Below are 25,515 nucleotides of genomic sequence, written 5' to 3' on the forward strand. Positions count from 1 at the left end.
ATCGTGTTCAGTTTTGATCATCCTGCCATGGGGAAAATGCCATTAAGCTGAAAGGAGTGCAGAGAAGATTTACAAGGATGATGCTAGGACTCAAGAGCCTGAGCTATAGGATGTTGGGCAGGCTAGGACTTTATTCCTTGGAGTACAGGAGGCTTTGAGGTGCTCTTTTCGTGGTGTATAAAATCATGAGGGGAAAAGACAGGGTGAATGCACAGTGTCTAAGGGCATATGTTTTACATGAGAGGGGAAATATTTAATAGGAACCTGAGGGGTAACTTTTTCACGCAGAGTATGGTCAGTATATAAAATGAACTGACAGACGAAGTAGTTCAGCAGACAATAGACAATAGACAATAGGTACAGGAGGAGGCCATTCGGCCCTTCGTGCCAGCACCGCCATTCAATGTGATCATGGCTGATCATTCTCAATCAGTACCCCGTTCCTGCCTTCTCCCCATACCCCCTGACTATCCTTCTCCTCATACCCCCTGACTATCCTTAAGAGCTCGATCTAGCTCTCTCTTGAATGCATTCAGAGAATTGGCCTCCACTGCCTCCTGAGGCAGAGAATTCCACAGATTCACAACTCTCTAACTGAAAAAGTTTTTCCTCATCTCAGTTCTAAATGGCCTACCCCTTATTCTTAAACTGTGGCCCCTGGTTCTGGACTCCCCCAACATTGGGAACATGTTTCCTGCCTCTAACGTGTCGAACCCCTTAATAATCTTAGATCCCCTCTCATCCTAAATTCCAGTGTATACAAGCCTAGTCGCTCCAGTCTTTCAACATATGACAGTCATATGGCAGGTACAATAATAATATATAAAAAGCATATGGATGGGTACAACATTAGTAAAGGTGGACTGGAATTTAGTAAATAAACAGACTAGAGAGTAGGAAAATTTGGGTCATAATCAATTTAGTAGACTGTGATAAGTGTGATGCCCCAAAGAATCAGTGCTGGGACTTCAGCTGTTCACAAGTATTATTAATGGTGCTGATGATGGGTCATGTGTAAGATCTGCAGCTTGCGGCATATATACACAGCTGATAATACGTAGCTGAGTGGCGACGTGGGTTGTGAGAGTGACACAGAGGTCTCAGATGCAATTTAGATAAGCTAAATTAATGCCCAAGAGAGACAGATTTTGTTTTAAATGTTCAAAGATTTAAAAGTGTTCAGAGAGACCTAAATATTCTTTGAATCATTTAGAACTAACATTCAGTTTCGAAGGCAATTGGCATGTTGGTTTTTATTGGAAAAGGAATTAAGTGCAAGATTAAAAACAAATGTTAGTACATTTATATTGGACCCTACCAAGAATGGTCCTAGAATATAGTGAACATTTTGGTTCCACCAACTAAGGAAGGAAATATTTACTATAGGGGAGGTGCAAAACAAATTCACCTCAGTGATTTATAGAATCAGGGTGGATGAGTAGGAGTGATGTTAAGTTACTTTTAGTGATTAAACTGAATGGAACTAGAGAAGAATGAGTTAATTGCATACGAACATACATTGGGATGGATGTAGAGATAATGTTTGCCCCATCTGTGTTCACAGTCCCCAAAAAAATGGATTGGACTGGGGTGAAAAGATATTTCCTAGCCAGACGGTGGTGAATCTCTGGAATCACCCAGGTCCTTTGTTTAGGTTCAGCCACTGAATATGTTCAAGACAGAAATGGATAGGTTTTTTTTAAATGAGGAGAATTCGGGTTCGAGGCTAGTGAGGGAAATGTTGGAGAGATAAAGAATCAGCCATAGTTATATTGACTACAGAAGACATGAAAGCTGAATGGCCTGCCCCTGCTTTTCTAATTTCTAATATTCTTGTTTAGACCTCCCAGTTATTTCATCCTCAGCTGTCTGAAAAGAGGGAACCAAACAAGTCAGCATCATCAACAATTCAGAAACAGATATAGAAGGAGTTTCAAAGTCTACAGACACTATTTTACTTCATGAAAGGTATAGCTCTCCCATGCGATACAGAATGAAACATATGTCCTTCCCTTTCCAAATAATTTCTTGTACACAATACAAGGTACATAAATAATGGATCAGTTCCCTTTATAATTGCATTTCCTACCTCAGTTCTTTGTTGTAGAGCTATATTGCAGGAAATAGACTAAATGATCCACTGAGTGACCATCAAGTGCTGTTTACACGTCAATTCCATTTTATCCTACCTACATTTTCCTCAACTTCCCCAGATTCTACCCACAACCCTGCGCAAGGGGCAATTTACAGGGGCCAATTAACCTGCCAACCTGGACATCTTTGGGAGATGAGAGGAAACTAGCCCCCAAAGGAAACACACACAGTTACAGAGAAAACGTGCAAGCTCCACATGGACAGCACCTAAGGTCAGAATCGAACCCCGGTCATGAGAGCTGTGGGGCAGCAGTTCTCGTAGCGGAGTCACTGTCCCACCGGTATTATGGGTAGTTTTTAAGATGTTTTAATCACAAGATTCTCTTCACGGTTTACTACTTAAAGGTCAAAGCAGATCAAAGACTCAAAAGTCACTGATCTAATGTCCTGCATATTTTGCACAAGAAAATTTTAACGAATTCCAGACCACTTTCCCATCATTGGTGCGCATTGTTCTTGGAAACAACCAGAATTGTGGTGAGTTATAATACTATTATTCCATGTCTCTGAACCTATAAAATGCCCCCAATAACCAATTTAATATTTGCTCAATTACAGGCCAGAACAATGATATCAATTATCCTCAAAGTTTTATCTTTCAGGCAACTGTGGGAAAGTTTAAATGCATATTCCTTTTTTCAGTGTAATTCTGCATCAGAATTACAAATCTACTTCCAACCACATTAGATAGATCATTGGCAGCTAATTTAAACATCGGATCCAATTGCTCATAAATGTCTTTGTACTGCTGTTAAAAATAAAGCACCAAGACATTGGCAACCCATCAATGTCAGCGCACAGCACAGAAAGATCTAGAAGAAAGCACAAATTCAGATCATTCTGTCTCTGCCCGTCATTGTCTAAGAAATCATAGTGTACAGGTAAGGAATATTTTTAGATTAATCAGGAAATTAATGGGCTTGGAATAACATTGCTGTCACTGGCAGCCTGGCCTTGCTCTCTAATGAATCAGTGGAGAATATCATCATTGTTATCAGATCCAGCACGGTTCCTGCCTTGTGGATGAGGTTAAAAGGGCACATGAAATCCCTCTTGATTCCAGGCCCATGTTATAGTCAGAGAGTGACAGCCCGGGTCACCCATCCAGTTTGCATTGACCATCATGTAACTATTGATGCAAATTCTACACTAATCCCATTTTATTTACTCTCCCCACTTTCCAAGGTCTTTGTAAGATCATTTATCCTAGACTGTTAGTGCAGATACCAGGGATTCGTGCAATTATGACATGGAAGTGAATTTAGGTTGTGAATGGAGGATGAGAGGTAGGGGAAATGAAAGTTATACAGCCAATAACGTTAGAGTGGATACTCAAGAAGGCGTTTGATAAGATGCGGAGAGGATGTTTCCACTAGTGGGTCGAGGGCCAAAGGCCATAGCTTTAGAATAAAAGGATGTACGTTTAGAAAGGAGATGAGGAGAAATTTCTTTAGTCAGAGGGTGGTGAATCTATGGAATTCAGTTGGCTGTGGAGGTCAAGTCATTGGGTATTTTAAGGCAGAGATTGACAGATTCTTGATTAGTAATGGTGTCAAGGGTTAAGGGGTGAAGGCAGGAGAATGGAGTTGAGATGGAAAGATAGAAAAGCCACGATTGAATGTCGGAGTAGACTCGATGGGCCGAATGGCCTAATTCTGCTCCTATGACTTATGGACCTATAAAGAAATGGGTGAATTGCAAAAAATGTGCTTGATCTAATTTTTAATAGGCAGCACCTTCACCAGAACTGGATACAAACATTCCTAACTGTGCCTAAAGCACTTTTTAGGCTGCTAAACAAGATAGGAGCCCATGGTATTAGAGGCAAGGTACTAGCATGGATAGAAGATTGGCTGACTGGCAGAAGGCAAAGAGTGGGAATAAAAGGGGCATTTTCTGGTTGGTTTCTCGAGACTGGTGATGTTCAGCAGGATCCACTACTTTTCACCTTATATATTAATGACATGGGTGATGAAATTGATGGTTTTGTGGCCATGTTTGCAGACGATACGAAAATGGGTGAATGGGCAGGTAGTGCAGAGGAAGCAGGGACTCTGCAGAAGGACTTGGACAGGGTGGGAGAGTGGGCAAAGAAGTGGCAGATGGAATACAGCAGAGCAAAGTGTGCGGGGATGCCCTTTTGTAGAAGGAATAAAGCAGCAGAATGTTTTTGAAATGGGAAGACGATTCAGAAACTGAAGGTGCAAATGGACTTGGGAGTGCTGGTGCAAGATTCCCAAAAGGTTAATTTACAGGCCGAGTTTGTAGTAAGGAAGGCAAATGCAATGTTAACATTCATTTCAAGAGGACTAGAATATAAAGGCAAGGCTTTATAAGATGCTGCCCAGGCACACATTGGAATATTTGTAATATTTTTTAAATGGAGATTGATAAGTTCCTGATTAGTAAGAACATCAAAGGTTACAGGTGGAAGGCAAGAGAATGGTGTTGAGAGAGAAAAATAGATTTGATCATGGCAGAGCAGACTCGATGAACTAAATGGCCTAAGTGATGTGCAGCCTAAAAGACACCAAGGTGTTAAAGAACACTGCAATGTTTAAGAAACATTTAGACAGGTGCATGGATAAGATGGGTTTAGAGAGATATGGGCCAAACGTAGGCAGGTGGGACTAGTGTAGATAGGACATGTTGATCGGAAGTTGGGCCGAAGGGCCTGTTTCAACTCTGTATAATCCCATGACTCTAACAAATGTCCAAGATTAAGACTAAAGAACTCCCAAAGCTACATTGCCATTGAAAATGCTAAGAAACACAATTGTATCCTGTTCTGCTTTGGTTAAAATATTTAATAGGTATCAGAAGGATACCTATTTCATGAAGAAAAGTATGTGAAAGAATCACTTGCCTGCAAACAGACATGTCGGAAAACCAATAAAAAACCATGGGCATCAATGTATTTTATTGTCAGTGTGCCTAGTGTCACTGACTTGAATGGCAAGGATCGTGTTGATGCTTATGTTGGAATCAAACATTCACTAAAGATTTCGAATACACACAGGAACACATGTAATTATTTTAGGATGGAGCTGAAGATGGCTGCAACGTCTTGCAGCATGTCACAAATTTAGAGAATATTACATTTGCCACATTCTATGACTTGATTTTAGGGTAATGGTTTTGAAATATTTTATGGTAACTCATACCTACAAAAATTGCATACAACTTATTAGACGATGTCAAGTTTGTTTAGAGAGGAAATTGTAATATTTCTATATGAGAAATATTTCATTATAAATAAAACAGTAGCATAGCTGTGGTGGCACAGCTGGTAGAACCACCGCCTCATTGCCAGACCTACAGGTTCGATCCTAGGGCGGCACGGTGCCGCAGCGGTAGAGTTACTGCCTTACAGCGAATGCAACGCCGGAGACTAAGGTTCAATCCTGACTACGGGCGCCGTCTGTACAGAGTTTGTACGTTCTCCCCGTGACCTGCGTGGGTTTTCTCCGAGATCTTCGGTTTCCTCCCACGCTCCAAAGAAGTACAGGTATGTAGGTTAATTGGCTGGGCAAATGTTTAAAAAAATTGTCCCTAGTGTGTGTAGGATAGTGTTAGTGTGCGGGGATCACTGGGTGGCGCGGACCCAGTGGGCCGAAGGGCCTGTTTCCGCGCTGTATCTCTAAATCTAAATCTAAAACCTTGGGAGCTGTCAGTTTGGAGTTCACACATGGGTTTTCTTCATTTTCCTCCCACATCCCAAAGATGTGCCGGTTTGTAAGTTAGTTGGCCTCTATAAAATGCCCTGAGTGTGTTGGGAGTAGATGAGAAAATAAGATAACATAGAACTATTGTGAATGTGTGATTGATTGTTGGCGTAGACTCAATAGACCGAAGGGCCTGTTTCCATGCTGTATCTCTCTAAATCTAAATGACGATATATTGCAAGATCAAGAGAAGGCAAAATGCCAGGCTTTCCTAACAAAGGCTTTGTAATCTGGCAGAGAACAGAATCATGTGTAAACACATTAAAATTCTTATTACAGATTAATTAATCAATTATAGATTATTTAAACAAATGTAAATGATATACTTATCAGTACTATTTATACATATTGCCCAATTTATTCAATAATTTATGACAGTATGACACCATTTAAGATTACTTTCTGATTCAATATTCAAGGAATAGGGAACATAATCTCCAACAATTGACTGGGCACCATTTGAAACTCAGAGTATTCCATTAATCCTTACAAGCACCTTTAATGCTGTCAGATGTGCAGTGAAATGGCTGAATCAATGCATCTTGTCTTCCTCAGTGTCCTTCAACAAACAATGGATTATCCTCTTACCACCACTAAAGAACTAGCTTCCTGTTTCTGACCACACTATGAAGATCATTTTCCAGTACGGACTATATTGAGCTGGTGCTCCATCGCTTAGATTGTGCTCCTCAAAAGTGCAGGGATCAAATTCACTCAATTACGTGAGGTCGGATTTATTTTTAACCAAAAATACGGAAATGATTTTTCACTTCATTTAAATGATCACCAAAGTGAGAAGAAATTTTTGAATATGTCTGTGCATTAAATAATACATTCCATTTCTAATAGTATGCAAGATCAAGCAAAGGAGGCTGTTCAGTTTAAAAGTTTACCATCATTTATACTGTTTCAGATTCCTCATGGTCTAGATTTTTAATTTTTTTTAGATTTAGAGATACAGCGCAGAAACAGGCCCTTCGGCCCACCGGGTCCGCGCCGCCCAGCGATCCCCGCACACTAACACCATCCTACACCCACTAGGGACAATTTTTACATTTTTGCCCAGCCAATTAACCTGCACACCTGTGGAGTGTGGGAGGAAACCGAAGATCTCGGAGAAAAAACACGCAGGAGAGAACGTACAAACTCCGTACAGACGGCGCCCGTTGTCCGGATCTAACCTGAGTCTCCGGCGCTGCATTCGCTTTAAGGCAGCAACTCTACCACTGCGCCACCGTGCCGCTCATAGCCTCATTGTCGGATGTTGCTTTGAGGCTGATACTTCTGTATATTTTTACTTTGTTTATTATTTTGATGAGTTCCCAAAGTCCATTATTGGACAGTATACTCCAGCTGAGCCGAATCAGTGCTTTTTATGACTTCTAGCCTTCAAATTCTTTTTTGTTTTGTTTATAAAGCCTTGAATTCCAAATGCCTTATCAACTGCTTACTTTTAACCCATGCTAAATCTTAAAAGATTTTTGCATAAATAACCTCAGGGCTCTCTTCTTTCACCCCTTTTTAAATTATAACACTTAGTACTGAAGTGTTCCTGGCATCTCACCAACCATGTGTGCCTTTTAGAAGTTTGCTATTATCTTCCTCTCCATTTCCTAACTTTCCCCAGTTTGGCATCATCTGTAACTTACACCCCTTGTCCAAGTCACTAACATATATCACAATGACCAGTGGTCTTTCAACTGGACCCTAAACACACCACGGCTTACCTACCTCCAATCTAGACAACAACTTTCTCCTTTATTGTCTCCCTACCATCACCAGCCAGGTGTGCATGTATTTTGCTGCCAGCTTTTTAATCCATTGGGCATTAACTTTGTGAATGATATTTTCATGTTATAGCTACAAACTCAATATTTGTATTCTCTACATTATGTTGCATCCATTAGCTTTTCAAAAAAGCGTTGCCAGGTTAGTAGAACATGAGTTGTGCTCATTAACTCCTTGCTGGTCATGCCTCATTAGTCCATACTTCCCCAACTGACGATTTATTTTCTCCAGAGTCGTTTCTCTCAAAGTCCTCACCGCCACAAGAAACTGACTAGCTTAGGCTTGCTATAATTGTTTTCTCCTTTTAGGAAACAACTAGACCAAGTGGACCCGTTGGGCCTAAACCTCTCCTTCATTGGTGCAGCACCCTCTCCTCCCCCTCCCTCCACCCTCATCCCCCTCCCCTCTCCCTTTCCCTCCCTCCCTCCCTCCCTCCTCCCTCCCCCCCCTCCCCTCCCCTCCCCCTCCCCTCCCTCCCCCTCCCCCTCCCTCCCCCTCCCTCAACTCCACTTATCCTCCTCCCCTCCCTCCCTCCCTCCCTCCCTAGCAGATAGATTTAAACTTTAAAATGAGAATAACAAAAAATATAACACCGATTTCAATGAAACCTCTTCCATTAGCACCAAAGAGATGACGGTGAGTAAGGTGGGGCTAAAATTGTTGCGCTATCATGTACCGATTTGGCTGTAGTTCAGGCACAAACAAACAAACAAACGCGAGTTTTAGTATTTAGATTGTGGGATTTCAGTCATCTGGCACCGCCCCTGGCATATTTTGGCCTGATCAATTAGAATTTCTCACCTTACTACTCCCAACCACTTGAAGTTAACAGTTGAATGGAGACATTTTTAATGTCTGAATCCCTTTATATAAATTCAGCAAAATATGGCATAGTCCTTCTCTTTGTAAACTTCTGTCATTGCCATAGAGTCCAATTCCCTTTCGGTATTAATTAGACATTTAATGACTGCTGCTTGGCCCTGTGAAGTATTTGAAATAATCCCTCCCTTCACTAAGCAGTTAGAAGAAGATTTCACAGGTATCTGATCCGATCACTCCTGAGAAAAGCAAGCATAAATCCCAGCAATGTAACCATGGCCAACGCAAACAAAGACATTTACAGATTAGTCATTGAAGTATAACAAATTCCTCAAAGTGTAGTTCAAAGGATATGTTGAAACCAAATTATAATACAGCTACCAGCCTTGGAGGGCATCTACAACACACAATGCCTCAGAAAAGCCACCAGCATCCACAAAGAATCTTCACACCCCTGCAACAGTCTGTTCGAACTTCTACCATCGAGCAGACGATACAAGGCCTTCTACGCCCGCACCTCCAGACTCAGGAACAGCTTCATCCCCAGGGCCATAGCTGCTATGAACCGGTCCTGCTGAGCCAGATGGTCACAGCGTACAGCGAACCGGCACAGACCTACTTGCACTTCATTCTGTTTAAAACTCTTCTAATTTGTTTCATTGGGTTGTTTAGATTAAAACTGACTAGCTAATTAATTTATTGCATCGTATGGGAGGCGCATTCCCAATCTCGTTGTACCCCTGTACAATGACAATAAAGATGTATTGTATTGTATTGTATTGTATGATCTTTCTGTTTTTTTGTCAGTTCTCTGGACTTTGATTCCTGATGGCCTCCTTTGCGATGGTATTTAGATTTGTCAACACGACGGACCCTCTGCTTGGGTGGCTTAATTCAACTGATCGCGACCATTCACGCAACTACTTTGCCCTGTTCCTCACACTGCTGATCTTTGCCATTGTTTTTGGGAATGCGTTGGTGTGCATTGCAGTGCTGAAAGAAAAATCTTTACAAACAACTACGAACTACCTTGTTGTCAGCTTAGCAGTAGCAGACATGCTGGTTGCTACTTTGGTGATGCCATGGGTTGTGTACCTGGAGGTAAGCTCATTTTTTCAAAACTTACATTAACGCAATGCAGTCTTTATGAATCCTTAACATTTTGGCATTTCAATTGATAGGCACAGAGAGATTGGTTGTAATGAGATTGACGTATATCCTCAGATTCACTACGGCTTAATCTCCAACTCTGGAACAGAATTTACTCTGCTCTCAATACTAGTTCATGTTTTCAGTCGGCTACATTGGCAATCTGTGCCCGATTTTTAGCTGCGTTCTAAACACACAATGTAATAATTTAGTTTAGTTTAGAGATGCAGCGCGGAAACAGGCCCTTCGGCCCACCGAGTCCGCGCCGACCCTGTGCACTAGCACTATCCTAAACACTAGGGACAATTTCCAATTTTACCAAAGCCAATTAACCTACAAACCCTTACGACTTTTGAGTGTGGGACTTAGTTGACATTTTATAATAAACATTTACAAATTTTGCACAGTGTAACTTAGAAAAAAAAGATCCCAATTCTGGAGATTTAGCTTCTCAATGAGTGTTGGAGGAAACCGAAGCAATAGACAATAGACAATAGGTGCAGGAGGAGGCCAGTCGGTCCTTCGAGCCAGCACCACCATTCAATGTGATCATGGCTGATCATTCTCAATCAATACCCCGTTCCTGCCTTCTCCCCATACCCCCTGACTCCGCTATCCTTAAGAGCTCTATCTAGCTAACTCTTGAATGCATTCAGAGAATTAGCCTCCACTGCCTTCTTAGGCAGTGAATTCCACAGATTTACAACTCTCTGACTGAAAAAGTTTTTCCTCATCTCCGTTCTAAATGGCCTACCCCTTATTCTTAAACTGTGACCCCTGGTTCTGGACTCCCCCAACATTGGGAACATGTTTCCTGCCTCTGACGTGTCCAACCCGTTAATAATCTTATATGTTTCGATAAGATCCCCTCTCATCCTTCTAAATTCCAGTGTATACAAGCCTAGCCGCTCCAGTCTTTCAACATATGCAGTCCCACCATTCCAAGAATTAACCTAGTAAACCTACGCTGCACGCCCTCAATAGCAAGAATATCCTTCCTCAAATTTGGAGACCAAAACTGCACACAGTACTCCAGGTGCGGTCTCACTAGGGCCCTGTACAACTGCAGAGGGACCTCTTTGCTCCTAACAACTGCAGAAGGACCTGAGGAAAACCCACACAGTCACAAGGAGAACATACAAACTCCATACAGGCAGCACCGGTAGTCAGGATCGAACCCGGGTCTCTTGCATTGTAAGGCAGCAACACTGTCACTTGTGCCACTTTGCTGCCCAAATACTAGGTCTGTGTTTTGGTTATGGTCTTCTATCAGAGTGATTAATAATTTACCATTTCTAATCATTTACAATGATTTAAAGTCAGAGATTCTTCAAGCTGTACAGTGTGGAAACAGGCCTTGTTCATCCCACCTTGTCCGTTCCGACAAAGTTGGCAGTCCGGGCTGGTCCCATTTGTTTGCATTTGGTTCATATCTGTAGAGGTTGTTATAACAAACCCCTTTTGCTGCTTAGTCTATTTTCATTCATTTTTTAATCATTCAAATTTGATCATTTTTGGATACCCTTTCAAACTTAGTTGACATTTTATAATAAACATTTACAATTTTTGCACAGTATAAATTGGAAAATAAAAGTTCAAATTCTGGAGATTTAGCTTCTCAATGATATTAAGGTGCTACTGTTTCCTGTCCTAAATCTGTCTAACTGTAATATATCAATCCAACCAAGGACATGCTGTCAAGTGGGATTGAGATATTTACAGGGTAAATCTTTGATTCATTGGTGGTTTCTCTCCCTTTGACATATCTTAAGTCAGAAAACTGTGAGTTCATAACACAATCCAGAGGTAAGGGGACACCATCTTGTCTGATACTCCGGTGAGACATAAAGTTGTACAAGATGCAAACCTGTCCTTTGTCACACTAATTGTCAGGCACCCATTCACACTCATCCCACACCAACCCTACGTTTATTGTTCCCACATTCCCATCACATACTTACACACTAGAGGCAATTTACAGCAGCCAATAAACCTTAGCGACCCACGCATTTTTGGGGATGTGGAGGGAAACAGAAGCAGGAAAAGAATGCGGTCAGAGGGAGAATGTGCCAATCCCACACAGAGAACTCCTGTCAGGATTCAACCCTGGTAACTGGAGCTGTGAGGCAGCAGCTCCACATGTTATGCCACTAGCAATGGCAGTGATGAAATAAGGCACTGCTCAGCTGCTGCCATTTGAAGGAGATATTACATGGAGATTCGTTCTGTTGTAAAACATTCCATACACTATTTAGAAGAAGTGCAATGGAAAACTTTCTGAACTGCTAATCTGCTCTGTCATTCAACATCATGTAACAGCATTTGTCCATTACCACATTAGAGCCTGTAAGGGCTTGCTATCCACAACCTGGCAACGTTTTCTTGCATCACAACGTTGACTAGCTTTCAGATGGGGCTGCAAAGCACTTTAAGCTGTCTTGAGATCATCACGTTTCTTATACATGTTTATTTTCCGTTAAAAAATTGGAATGATTTCATTTTGCCCACATTTACGGAATTAGGCATTGATAGGCCATTGACAAAAGTAGAATCAGTAAGTAAATCAACTCTCATGAGGATTGGATCCAACACCTTGCTTGCAATTAGTTTAGTTTAATTTAGTTTTGTTTATTATTATTGTCACATGTACTGAGGTACCATGAAAAGTTTTTTTCTTTCTTTTTTCGGGTAGTTTTCATCATATTTGTTTGAACAATGAAATGCCACAATTTCATGGAGATCCGTCATCCTAATCACAAGAATCTCTATGATTCACCGTCCATCTTGTTAATAGGAGTGGTGTACAAACTAAGGAAGGAAAATCTTGGTCGAAGAAGCTTCGGTGCTTTAAATGAGATCTCCCCCATACTGTGAATTGAAAATGAAATGTCCAGGCTATTAATATTTGTGTTAAATGTGATAATGCACTCATAACAGTGGTATCAAGATTAAAAACAAGAACCTCTCTCACTTTATTTCATTCGATTCATGAACTTAATGATCAGGAATCATCATCAGATAATAAATCTTAAGGAAAGACAAAGATTTGCAATTTTCACAGTACAATGAAGTGTGACAATGCACACCACCAGATTCAGGGACAGTCTCTTCCTAGTTGTTATCAGGGAACTGAATCATCTTTCCACAACCAGAGAGCAGTGCTGAACTACTATCTACCTCTTTGGTGACCCTCGGATGCTGATACAAATCGAAGGTATCACAAAATGTTGGAGTAACTCAGCAGGTCAGGCAGCATCTAGGAGAGAGGGAATGGGTGACGTTTTGGGTCGAGACCTTTCTTCAGTCTGAAGAAACGTCACCCATTCCCTCTCTCCTAGAGGCTTTCACTGTACCTTGGTAAACGTGACACTCAACTAAACTAAACTAAACAATAGCTGTAGAATCTTCAGTTCAGGTTTAAGCCCCTGTCCCACTTAGGTGATTTTTTAGGCGACTACAGGCGACTAGGCTGTCGCCACACGGTCGCTGGGGAGTCGCCTGTACGGTCGTGAGTCGTCTCCAAAGAGTCGTAGCGTTTTTCTGGTCGCCACTAGATTTTCAAATGTTTAAACATTTTCGGCGACTGTTGGTTTGACGCCAATGATCGTAGCTTGACGTCTCCTGACATAGGCGCTGTTGTAGGTTGTCGCCAGGTTGTCGCCAGGTGACGTAGGTTGTCACCGGTACTGACTTCGGTGAATTCCATTGGCGACTACCAACGTCAACCGGCGACAGGTACCGGGGTCAAAACCGAAGGCAAAAATGACGTGAATTGACTTCAGTTGTTGCCGACAGGGTCATAGCTTGTCGTAGCTTGTCGCGGATAGACGTAGGTTGACTTCAGTTTTTATAGGTTGTCGCCTGTGTGGTTGTTGGTTGTCGTAGGTGCAGTCGTAGGTGGACGTCCTAATTCGCGACGATTGGGTCGCCGGTTGTCGGTAGCTTGCCGTAGCTTGAGGTCGACTAGGTGGTAGGTTGTTGTAGCTTGTCATAGACATTGTCGTAGGGGGGTCCAGTCGCCGTTTTTTCGGCGACCTGCTACGACTATGACAGTCGCCAGCAGTCGCCTAAAGAATCGCCTAAGCTGGACAGGCACTGATGTATGTTGTGTGAAAATTTCAAGCTGAATTTATAACACATTAATTTGCAGTTTCTTTATCAGCTTTGTTAATTCAGAACATTAATGGATTGAAAACAAATTGGCCGATGATACTGTTATAAAAAATGCAATATGAATGCTTTATAAACAAGGGTTTAAGGTAGAATACAAAGTGCTGGAGTAACTCAGCAGGTCAAAGAGCATCTCTGGAGGACACCTAAATATATTATTTACTGAATAAAAATCCTTTCAGGCCACAATTCTATTTCAGCAAATAATATATTTAGGTGTTGGGAGCATCCAATACAAAGCGGTGGGAGACTACAGCAACCTAAAGCATAAATAAATGATTTTCACTCAGCATGCTCTCAATTAATAAACTAGGTGAAACCTTCCTCAATGGTCAGTCATGGTCCTTGTGCTTCATAACTTACGTTCAGACTTATGCTGAACGTAAGTCTGTGTGTGGGCTGCTATTGACAGTGTGAAACTTGCTTTATGTATTGCTGTAGTTACAGTCTGGGTTGTTGTAAAGACCCCATTAGTGGAAGTCTTTGCCCTATCTGGAATCTGTTCACGACTGGCAGCGTGGTAGATTGAAGGCACGAAGATAGACTGAAGGATCTGTGATAAGACCTTCTGTGGTGGTGATGTTAACCTCCATCCTCTCACGTGAGGATCTCTGCCATGTGGTACTGCTGTGCCCGTTTGGGCCACAGTAAATATTCAGTGGGGGGACATGCAGATATGACCATTGGCACATTACAACGGTACCTGCTCTTTGAATGGACTATGTGACGATTCTCACCACTGCAGTGGCGTATCTAGGGTATGGCGCGTGCCATGGGCGCCAGTGACACAAGGGACAATTTCACATTTTATACCAAGCCAATTAACCTACAAACCTGTACGCCTTTGGAGTGTGGGAGGAAACCGGAGCACCCAGAGAAAACCCATGCAGGTTACGGGGAGAACGTACAAACTCCGTACGGACAGCGCCGGTAGTCAGGATTGTAAGGCAGTAGCTCCACCGCTACGCTGCCGATAATGAGTGCGTTAGTCCAACTGATCTGCGATACCATTAACCCTTTACGCAAGTCATAGTAAAATATTAAATGGTGCTTTGTAACTGGAGGTTCTGTTCCACTCCACAGTTATACACATATAGACCTCAAAGGCTCCATACAGACAGACAGCAGATGGCCTCTGATCTAGCCTGGTGTTGGAATGCAGGTCCAACACCGATTTTCCAGCACCCTTGGTTCCAGAGCCTTCCCAAATTATCCGTTTTGTCAGAACAACCGAGGTCACGGTCTTATGGGGCCGAGATACTGGCCTGCAAAGCCGGCCTCAGAAGTTGGCTAAGGGGACAGATCTGCTGGCTCCAGCCGGGCTGGAGTTCCAGAGCCCCAGCCGCAGGGAGCAAATTCGACTCGCCAATTGGCACGGAAGTCCCGCCTCACCCAGCCTGGGCACAACATTTTCTGGGGGGTGGGGGGAGGAGGACCCAGATTTCCAGGGGGAGATTTCAAGTGTGCTCTCTGTCCGGATTAAGGGGGGGGGGGGCTGGACCATCGGTTGCTGGAAAATCAGCGGTGGACCAGTAGCACCTGTAGGACCTGTGTGCGGCACGGTGGCGCAGCGGTAGAGTTACTGCCCTACAGCGAATGCAGCGTCGGAGACCCGGGTTCGATCCAGACTGCGGTTGCTGTCTGTACGGAGTTTGTACGTTCTCCCCGTGACCTGCGTGGGTTTTCTCCGAGATCTTCGGTTTCCTCCCACACTCCAAAGACGTACAGGTATGTAGGTTAATTGGCTTGGTAAATGTAAAAAATGTCCCAAGTGGGTATAGGATAGTGTTAATGTGCGGGGATCGATGGTCGGCGTGGGCCGAAAGGGCCTGTATCTGCGCTGTATCTCTAAACTAAACCCCCAAACACGCACAGGATGGGCCCTACCTGGTCCATGTCAGATGTTTGGACAGGGGCACAATTTCACTGCTTGCCATAGGCACTATTAGACAATAAACAACAGACGATAGGTGCAGGAGTAGGCTATTCGGCCCTTCGAGCCAGCACCGCCATTCAATGTGATCATGGCTGATCATTCTCAATCAGTACCCCGTTCCTGCCTTCTCCCCATACCCCCTGATTCCGCTATCTTTAAGAGCTCTATCTAGTTCTCTCTTGAATGCATTCAGAGAATTGGCATCCACTGCCTTCTGAGGCAGTGAATTCCACAGATTTACAACTCTCTGACTGAAAAGGTTTTTCTTTATCTCCGTTCTAAATGGCCTACCCCTTATTCTTAAACTGTGGCCCCTGGTTCTGGACTCCCCCAACATTGGGAACATGTTTCCTGCCTCTAACATGTCCAACCCCTTAATAATCTTATATGTTTCGATGATCCCCTCTCATCCTTCTAAATTCAAATGTATACAAGCCTAGTCGCTCCAGTCTTTCAACATACGACAGTCCCGCCATTCCGGGAATTAACCTAGTAAACCTACGCTGCACGCCCTCAATAGATACGCCCTTGCACCACCATGCTCTTTCCCTATATCCCTGAGCATTCTTCCCTTTCACATTTATGTACAGTTTGCTTTTATAAAGAACTGTTAAATCAGCTTTCATCTTCTGTTTGGACAATTCCTTCCAATTGATCATCATGCTGCATGAAAGGGATTATTCTCAATTCCTCTTTTGGTCTTCAGCCAATTACCTTAGACCAAAAATAAATTGGAAACAACGCTAATGTATCGGTTTCAGTGTTTGCTGAAACAAATCCATTGGAATATGTGAATATAGATGGTAGGAACTAGGAACAAACAGTTTGCTATTCCTCTTTTGATCTTTTAGCAAACACGATACAGCAGCTTTTAAGTGGGCCTGTGGGTCACAGGCACATAGAGCCACCATGTAGCCACTCCTGATGGCCAGATCTGATAGTGCCCTGAAGGGAAAGTTTAGGGAGACATTCGGCTTTCGTGATCTGATGTTTTCAATCATGAGTGGAACAACTTTAAGGTGTTTTTGATCAATCTCCTGAGAACTGACTCGACCAAGTGGACCCGTTGGGCCTAAACCTCTCCTGCATTGATGCAGCACCCTCTCCTCCCCTCCTCCCTCCCCCTCCCTCCCCATCCCCTCCGCCCTCCCTCCCCATCCCCTCAGCCCTCCCTCCCCCCTCCCCTCCCCCTTCCCTCCCCCTCCCCTCCCCCCTTCCCCCACCCCCCCACTCCATCCCCCTCAACTCCTCTGATCCTCCCTTCCCTCCCTTCAACCCCCTCCCTCCCTAGGAGATAGATTTAAACTTTAAAATGTGAATAACTTTTAAAATATAACTGATTTCAATGAAACTTCTTCCATTCGCACCAAAGGGACGATGGTGAGTAAGGTGGGCCAAAATTGTCACGCTATCGTGTACCGTTTTGACTGTAGTTCAGGAACAAACAAATAAACAAACGAGAGTTTTAGTATCTAGATGTTAAATCAGGGAAAGCCACAGATGAACAAGGAGCTCCTCTTTGTAACCTCTGGAAGCAAAAGTAAAGCAGATTTGTCAAAACAAACACCGTCCAATCATTAGTGGAGCTGTTAGATTCCAGCAACTGTCACAGACTGAAAAGATCTTAGCGTCAAATAATATCAAAAGGTGTGGCAACCATTTTCATCCTCAGTTCTTCCGGCAGACATGCTTTTAAAACAAAATGGAGCAAAGCATTTACTAATCAACTCAGTCAGATTAAATAGACAGGATGAAACACAGTGGAAGCTTTTGACTTTATTGATATTTTAATTCTGTTTGATTGCTCTTTATTTACACTATTGAATATTTTCCTTCATGTCTGTCTCTCATTTATTTTTAAATATAATGAATAACCAAGCCTACGTGCCAACTGATTTCTATCTTCCTTTAGACGCTCCCCAAATTCTCCCTCATTAGCTTTTCAACAGACTTAAAATTGATGTTGACACTTGAGGCTGTATTTGCTGAAACCTTGACCAAAAAACAAACTGTTGGAGGAACTCAGTAGACCTCCAGAGAAGGTCCCTACCCGACACATCCTCTGTCCATTGCCCTTCACCGATGCTGCCGGATCTGCTGAGTTCCTTCAGAAGTCTGTTTTTTGCTTGGAAATCATGCTGCCTCATTGCTAATCAGGAAGATGCAGAGAAGAGGAGTGAGATGCAAAGCCACAGGAAGGAATATGAGTGTTAGAGGATGGGGGGTGGAAGGAGAGAGGGAGAAATGGGTAAGCACAAGGAAGAAAGGGGGATATGAAATGCTGTTCCTCCAGTTTGTGTTTAGCCTCAATAAAGCATGCCCAGGACAGAAAGGTAAGAATGGAAATGGGAAAGGGAATTAAAATGGTTAGCACCTGGGAGATCCAGCTGGCCTTTGTGAACCAACACAGGTTCAACAAAACGTCACCTAGTTCTCGCCGATGTAAAGGAGACCACATCAGGAACACCGACTGCAGTAGATGTGGTTAGAGGATATACATGTCAACCTCGGTCTCACCTGGAAAGGCTGCTGAGGTGCCTTATAGACAATAGGTGCAGGAGTAGGCCATTCGGCCCTTTGAGCCAGCACCTCCATTCAATGTGATCATGACTGATCATTCTCAATCAGTACCCCGTTCCTGCCTTCTCCCCATACCCCCTGACTCCGCTATCCTTGAGCTCTATCTAGCTCTCTCTTGAATGCATTCAGAGAATTGGCCTCCACTGCCTTCTGAGGCAGAGAATTCCACAGATTTACAACTCTCTGAGTGAAAACGTTTTTCCTCATCTCTGTTCTAAATGGCCTACCCCCTATTCTTAAACTGTGGCCCCATCCCCTTGATGGATGTGAGAGAGGAGATATAGGAACAAACAACAAGAACCTGGATCCTGGACCCACTGCAATTTACCTACCACCAGAGTAGATCAATGGAGGATGTGCTCTCTCTGGCTCCCCACTCTGCACTGGACCACTTGGTCACAAAAAACACAGACATCTGGCTGTTGATCGGAGGCTACAGCTCAGCATTCAACACCATCATCCCTTCCAAATTTGTTACTAAGCTCAGGGAACTGGGTCTCTGTGCATCCCTTTGCAACTGGATCATCGACTTCCTCATCAACAGAACACAATCAGTTCAAATTGGCAGCAACACTTTCTCCTCGATAACCATCACCTTAATTATGTGCTGATTATGTGCTCAGTCCCCTGTTCTACTCACTCCAAGTCCATAACAGATTCGGACACCGTTTCACCTCCATCGTTAAATTCACCAACAACACCACCATTGTTGGACGAATTACAGATAATGTCGAGTCAGAGTTTAGGAGGGAGATTGATCGTCTGAATGAATAGTGCCAGAACAACAACATTCCTCTCAACGTCAGTAAAACCAAGGTGCTGATTGTTCACTTGAGAAGAGGAAGGCCTTGGATCCACAAACTGGTCTTCATCTATGGGACGGTAGTGGAGAGAGTCAAAAACTTTAAATTCCTGGATATGCATTTTTCGGAAGATCTATGCTTGACCCAGCACATTGATGCAATCATAAAGAAAGCCCATCAATGCCTCTACTATGCCAGAAGATTGAGGAGATTTGGTGTGTCAATTAATACTCTCTTGAACCTCTACAGGGGTATGGTAGAGCCCATATTGATTGGCTGTATCACGTCCTGGTTCGGCAAATTGAACTCCCAAGATTGAAGTAGATTTCAAAAAGTAGTGAACATCACCAGTCCATCACAGATACTTACCTCCCCACCATCAATGGGATCCATAGGAGGCACGGCAGTCAGCATCATCAGGGACCCACACCATCGTATGTTGAAAGGCTGGAGCGATTGGGCTTGTATACACTGGAATTTAGAAGGATGAGGGGGGATCTTATTGAAACATATAAGATAATTAGGGGATTGGACACATTAGAGGCAGATAACATGTTCCCAATGTTGGGGGAGTCCAGAACAAGGGGCCACAGTTTGAGAATAAGGGGTAGGCCATTTAGAACGGAGATGAGGAAGAACTTTTTCAGTCAGAGGGTGGTGAAGGTGTGGAATTCTCTGCCTCAGAAGGCAGTGGAGGCCAGTTCGTTGGATGCTTTCAAGAGAGAGCTGGATAGAGCTCTTAAGGATAGCGGAGTGAGGGGGTATGGGGAGAAGGCAGGAACGGGGTACTGATTGATAGTGATCAGCCATGATCGCATTGAATGGCGGTGCTGGCTCGAAGGGCTGAATGGCCTACTCCTGCACCTATTGTCTATTGTCTATTGTCTATCCTGGCCATACTCTCATCTCATTCCTGCCATCGGGAAGATGGTATAGGGCACTGAAAACTGTCACGTCCAGGTTCAATTCTCCTTCCTACCTACCATCAGGTGATTGAATACCACGAATTCCAACTCAACTCCGAACAACAAGCTGCCTTAATTACACTAAGGACTTGAGGGCACTGTTTTTGTCTTTGCACCAGATTGTTTTTATATATTGAACTTCTTTGTGATCTTTATCATAGTGTTGCAGTGGTAGAGCTGCTGCCGAGTTTGATCCTGACTACGGGTGTTGTCTGTACAGAGTTTATACGTTCTCCAAGTCAAGTCAAGTTTATTTGTCACATACACATACAAGATGTGCAGTGAAATGAAAGGTCACCCACAGTCCAGCAATAGAGCAATAAAAATAAACAATTTCACACACAATCACAACCAACACCACACCCCATAACCATGTGGGTTTCCCCAGAGTGCTCTGATTTCCTCCCACTCTCCAAAGACGTACAGATTTTGTAGGTTGATTAGCTTCGGTAAAAATTGTAAATTGTCCCAGTACAGGGGTCGCTGGTCGGCACGGACTCGATGGCCGAAAGGGCCTGTTTCCGCGCTGTATGTCTAAAGCTCTAAAACTACTGAGTGCCATGTTTACATATCTGTTGTGCTGCTGCAGGTAAGAATTTCTTTGTTCCATTTCGGAATATATTTTTTGAAAAAAACATTCTGGACTCTTGAAGTACTACATTTGCTGAGGAGGGGTTGGTTTGGGTGGGATGGGAGTGAATGAATCAAGGAGTTGCAGAGAGAATGGACCCTGCTGAAAGCGAAAAGGAGTGGGAATGGGAACGTGTAACTGAGGGTGGGATCATGCTGAAAGCGGCAGAAATGTTGGAGAATGGTGTGTTGGGTGCAGAAGCTAATGGGATGAAAGGTGAGGACCAAGGGACTCTACCTGTTCTAGGGGGGAGGGATAGAGAATTCATCTTGGGAACAGATGCATTGGAGAAGGGAAATTGAGATTAGGGGGTGGCACCTTTGCAAGAAGCAGGGTGGGAGGAGGTGTTATCTAAATAACTGTGGGAGTTGGTGGGTTTGTATTAGATGTCAGTCAATAGTCTGTCCTCTTTGATGGAGATAGAGAGATCAAGAAAGGGGAGACAGGTGTTCGAGGAGGTCCAAGTGAATTTCAGGGCTGGATGGAAGTTAGTGGTGAAGTTAATGAAAGTTAATGAAATCAAGGAGTTTTGCAGGGGTGCAGGAGGCAGCCATTAATGTAGCAGGGAAAGCATTGTGGGATGGTGCCAGTGTACATTGGGAACAAGGAATCTGTTCATGGTAACCAACAAAAATGCAGGCCTAGCTGAGGCCCATGTGAGTGCCCACGGCAACATCTTTAACTTGAAGAAAGTGAGATGAGTCAAAAGAGAAGTTGTTGAGGGTGACGACAAGTTCCGCCAGGCAGACGAGAGTGTTAGTGGAGAGTATAGCTCCTCATGTCCCACTTGGGTAGCTTTTCACCCAATGGGATATCCATTGAATTCTCCAATTGTATGTAACTAACCTACAAACAAATCCCCCCACCCCAGTTTCTCCTCCCTTCCCCGAGCCCCTCCCTGGTGCATATACATTTTCCCCTTTTCCCAATCTCCCATCCACCTCCACCTATAATCTTTCCTATTTCATCTCCTTATCTCACAGTCTTTTGTCTTTTCATCTCAAGATTCAAGATTCAAGAGATTCAAGATAGCTTTATTGTCATCCAAATTGGACGAAATTCAGTCACCCACAGTCCAACAACAAAAGCATCAAAATAGGCATTAAAATTACACAACCCCCAAAACACACAAAAGAAACATCCATCAAGAAAACATCCATCACAGTGAGTCTCCTCCAGTCCTCTCCTCACTGTGATGGAAGGCCACAATGTCTTTTCCCTTTTCCTGCTGTCCTCTCCCGCGGTCAGGTTGTTGTGGTTGCAGGCCGCGCCGGACGGTCCGCAGCGGGCCGAGCCTAAGGCGAGTCGCAGCCGCTCCTGCAGCCTCCGAAGACGGCCAGCTCCGCCGATGATAAGTCCGATCCGGGGCGGGCGAACACGCTGCTGCTGCCGCTGTTGCTGCACGTCGGGGCGGTCGTGGCTCCCGACATTGAAGCCCCCGCCCAGCAGAGAAATATCCCGCGGCCTATCTTAGAATGAATTATGACAAGTTAACCAAGGTAGAACGTGGACTGTTCTACCAGAGAACACTGAAAAAGACTGGTCTGCCCCAACAGCTGCTGACGACCTTCTACCGCTGCATCATAGAGAGCATCCTAACGCATGGCATCCCTGTGTGGTACCTCAGCTGCACGGACGCAGAGAGGAGAGCTCTTCAGCGGGTAGTCTACAGAGCTCAGAAGATTATCGGGACACAGCTACCAGCCTTAGAGGGCATTTATTCACAAAATGCTGGAGTAACTCAGCAGGTCAGGCAGCATCTCAGGAGAGAAGGAATGGGTGACGTTTCGGGTCGAGACACTTCATCAGGCTGAAGGGCATCTACAGGCTTTGGAGGGCATCTACAATACATGATGCCTCAGGAAAGCCACCAGCATTCATCAAGACTCCTCACACCCCTGCAATAGTCTGTTCGAACTTTAACCATCGGGCAGACGTTACAAGGCCTTCTACACCCGCACCTCCAGACTCAGGAACAGCTTCATTCCCAGGGCCATAGCTGCTATGAACCAGCCCTGCTGAGTCGGATGGTCACATCGCACAGTGAACCGGCACAGATCTACTTGCACTTTATTCTGTTTTAACTGTTTCTAATTTTGTTTCTCTGGGTTGTCTAAATTTCTGGTGATTAGCTAATTAATTATTGCATCGTATGGAAGGCGCATTAACAATCTCGTTGTACCCCTGTGCAATGACACTAAAGATATATCGTATTGTATTGTATTGAAAGGAAGTGGGAATTGGATAAACAATTCAATACAAAAAATATTCCATTCAAGGTGAGAGTAAAGAAAATAATATACAACTAACAATGATACAGGTAGAAATCACCAAACACTGACTCTGTGTCAGGCTAGTCCTGAAAGATAATCGTTATGATGAATTTAAGTGGAGCTCGGTATTCTCATTACACAACACAATTTTACATAAATGAACTGGTTTGTTCCTACAGTGTGTTTTCCGACAGCTGGTGGTTTTCTGAGATCTGGTATAATTTAAGAATTCATATAACCATATAACAACTACAGCACGGAAACAGGCCCGTTCGGCCCTACCAGTCCACGCCGACCACTCTCTCTGACCTAGTCTCATCTACCTGCTCTCAGACCATAACCCTCCAATCCCCTCTCATCCATATACCTATCCAATTTACTCTTAAATAATAAAATCGAGCCTGCCTCCACCACTTCCACCGGAAGCCCATTCCATACAGCCACCACCCTCTGAGTAAAGAAGTTACCCCTCATGTTACCCCTAAACTTTTGTCCCTCAATTCTGAAGTTATGTCCCCTTGTTGGAATATTCCCCACTCTCAAGTGGAAAAGCCTAACCACGTCAACTCTGTCCGTCCCTCTTAAAATTTTAAAAACCTCTATCAAGTCCCCCCTCAACCTTCTACGCTCCAACGAATAAAGACCCAACCTGTTCAACCTCTCTCTGTAGCTTAAGTGCTGAAACCCAGGCAACATTCTAGTAAATCTCCTCTGTACCCTCTCCATTTTGTCGACATCCTTCCTATAATTTGGCGATCAGAACTGCACACCATACTCCAGATTCGGCCTCACCAATGCCCTGTACAATTTTAACATTACATTCCAACTTCTATACTCGATGCTCTGATTTATAAAGGCAAGCATACCAAACGCCTTCTTCACCACCCTATCCACATGAGATTCCACCTTCAGGGAACAATGCACAGTTATTCCCAGATCCCTCTGTTCCACTGCATTCCTCAATTCCCTACCATTTACCCTGTACGTCCTATTTTGATTTGTCCTACCAAAATGCAGCACCTCACATTTATCAGCATTAAACTCCATCTGCCATCTTTCAGCCCACCCTTCCAAAAGGCCCAAGTCTCTCTGTAGACTTTGAAACTCTACTTCATTATTAACTACACCACCTATCTTAGTATCATCTGCATATTTACTACTCCAATTTGCCACACCATCATCCAGGGAGGCAAACCACCATCTGGGTCTCCCGACTGCGTCCACAGAATCGCCTATCTGACCCCCTCACTATAGAGTCCCCTGTCACTATCGCTCTCTTCTTCCTTTCCCTACCCTTCTGAACAACAGGGCCAGACTCCGTGCCAGAGGCCCGGGCGCCGTAGCTACTCCCAGGTAGGCTGTACTCCCCAACAACACCTAAACAGGAGTATTTATTGCCAAGGGGTATATCCACTGGGGTACTCTCTAGTCCCTGCCTCTGCTCCTTGCCCCCCCTAACCGGGACCCACTTGTCTACCTCCCGTGGTCTTGGAGTGACCACCTCTCTATAACTCCTCTCTATAACCTCTTCACTCTCCCTGACCAGACGGAGGTCATCAATCTGCCGCTCCAGGTTCCTAATACGGTCCCTTAGGAGTCCCATCTTGTCGCACCTGGCACAGATGTGGATGTCTGGAAGACTATCAGACTCCCAGATTCCCCACATCCGACACCCAGAAGAATAAACTGCCCTGGCACTCATACTCCCCAAACAAAGCCTCGTGCTCGGTTTCGAAACCTATCGCCCGGCCGCTGCTCCAACCGCTCCAACCGCCCACCCAAAAGAACTGAGTGATCTCCTGGGAGAGGCGAAAAACCAGATTAAAAACCCAGGCCAATTTGGGAAAAAAAATCCGGGAAATTCCTCTCCGACCCCAAGCTAGGCGATCGAAACTTGTCCGGGAGATCACACAGGTCTTACTCCTTACTAACTCCACACAATACTTCCCAAGCAACACAGCTTGGTGCTGGTGCTGCTGCTGGCTGCTGATTGCTGATTGCTGCTGCTGACTGCTGCTGACTGCTGCTTCTGCTGATTGCTGCTACTGCTGACTGCTGCTTCTGCTGATTGCTGCTACTGCTGCTGATTGCTGCTTGTGCTGCTGATTGCTGCTACTCAATAATCATTTTTTGGGATCTAAATTGTTTTCATTTAAGATACAAGGTTCCAAATCTGCTAAATATGACTTAGAAACATAGAAACATAGAAAATAGGTGCAGAAGTAGGCCATTCGGCCCTTCGAGCCTGCACCGCCATTCAATATGATCATGGCTAATCATCCAACTCAGTATCCCGTACCTACCTTCTCTCCATACCCCCTGATCCCTTTAGCCACAAGGGCCACATCTAACTCCCTCTTAAATATAGCCAATGAACTGGCCTCAACTATCTTCTGTGGCAGAGAATTCCACAGATTCACCACTCTCTGTGTGAAAAAAAACGTTCTCATCTCGGTCCTAAAAGACTTCTGTAGTGGCCTGGCGGAGGCCAGAGAAAAGGCAAGACGCCAGGCAGTGTTTAA

At 44.1% G+C, this 25,515-nt stretch overlaps 1 protein-coding gene across 1 annotated transcript in view; it reads left to right on the forward strand.

The window, feature by feature from the left end:
* drd3 (dopamine receptor D3) overlaps positions 1-25,515 on the forward strand; it is a 71,460-nt gene that overhangs the window by 18,836 nt on the left and 27,109 nt on the right. Inside the window, exon 2 of the mRNA XM_078408628.1 lies at positions 9,294-9,587. Coding sequence (XP_078264754.1) covers positions 9,315-9,587 — 273 coding nt within the window. The 5' untranslated portion in view covers positions 9,294-9,314. The remainder of the gene's footprint in view (positions 1-9,293; positions 9,588-25,515) is intronic.

Source organism: Rhinoraja longicauda, chromosome 12 (genome assembly GCF_053455715.1).
Source record: "Rhinoraja longicauda isolate Sanriku21f chromosome 12, sRhiLon1.1, whole genome shotgun sequence".
Lineage (NCBI taxonomy): Eukaryota > Metazoa > Chordata > Chondrichthyes > Rajiformes > Arhynchobatidae > Rhinoraja > Rhinoraja longicauda.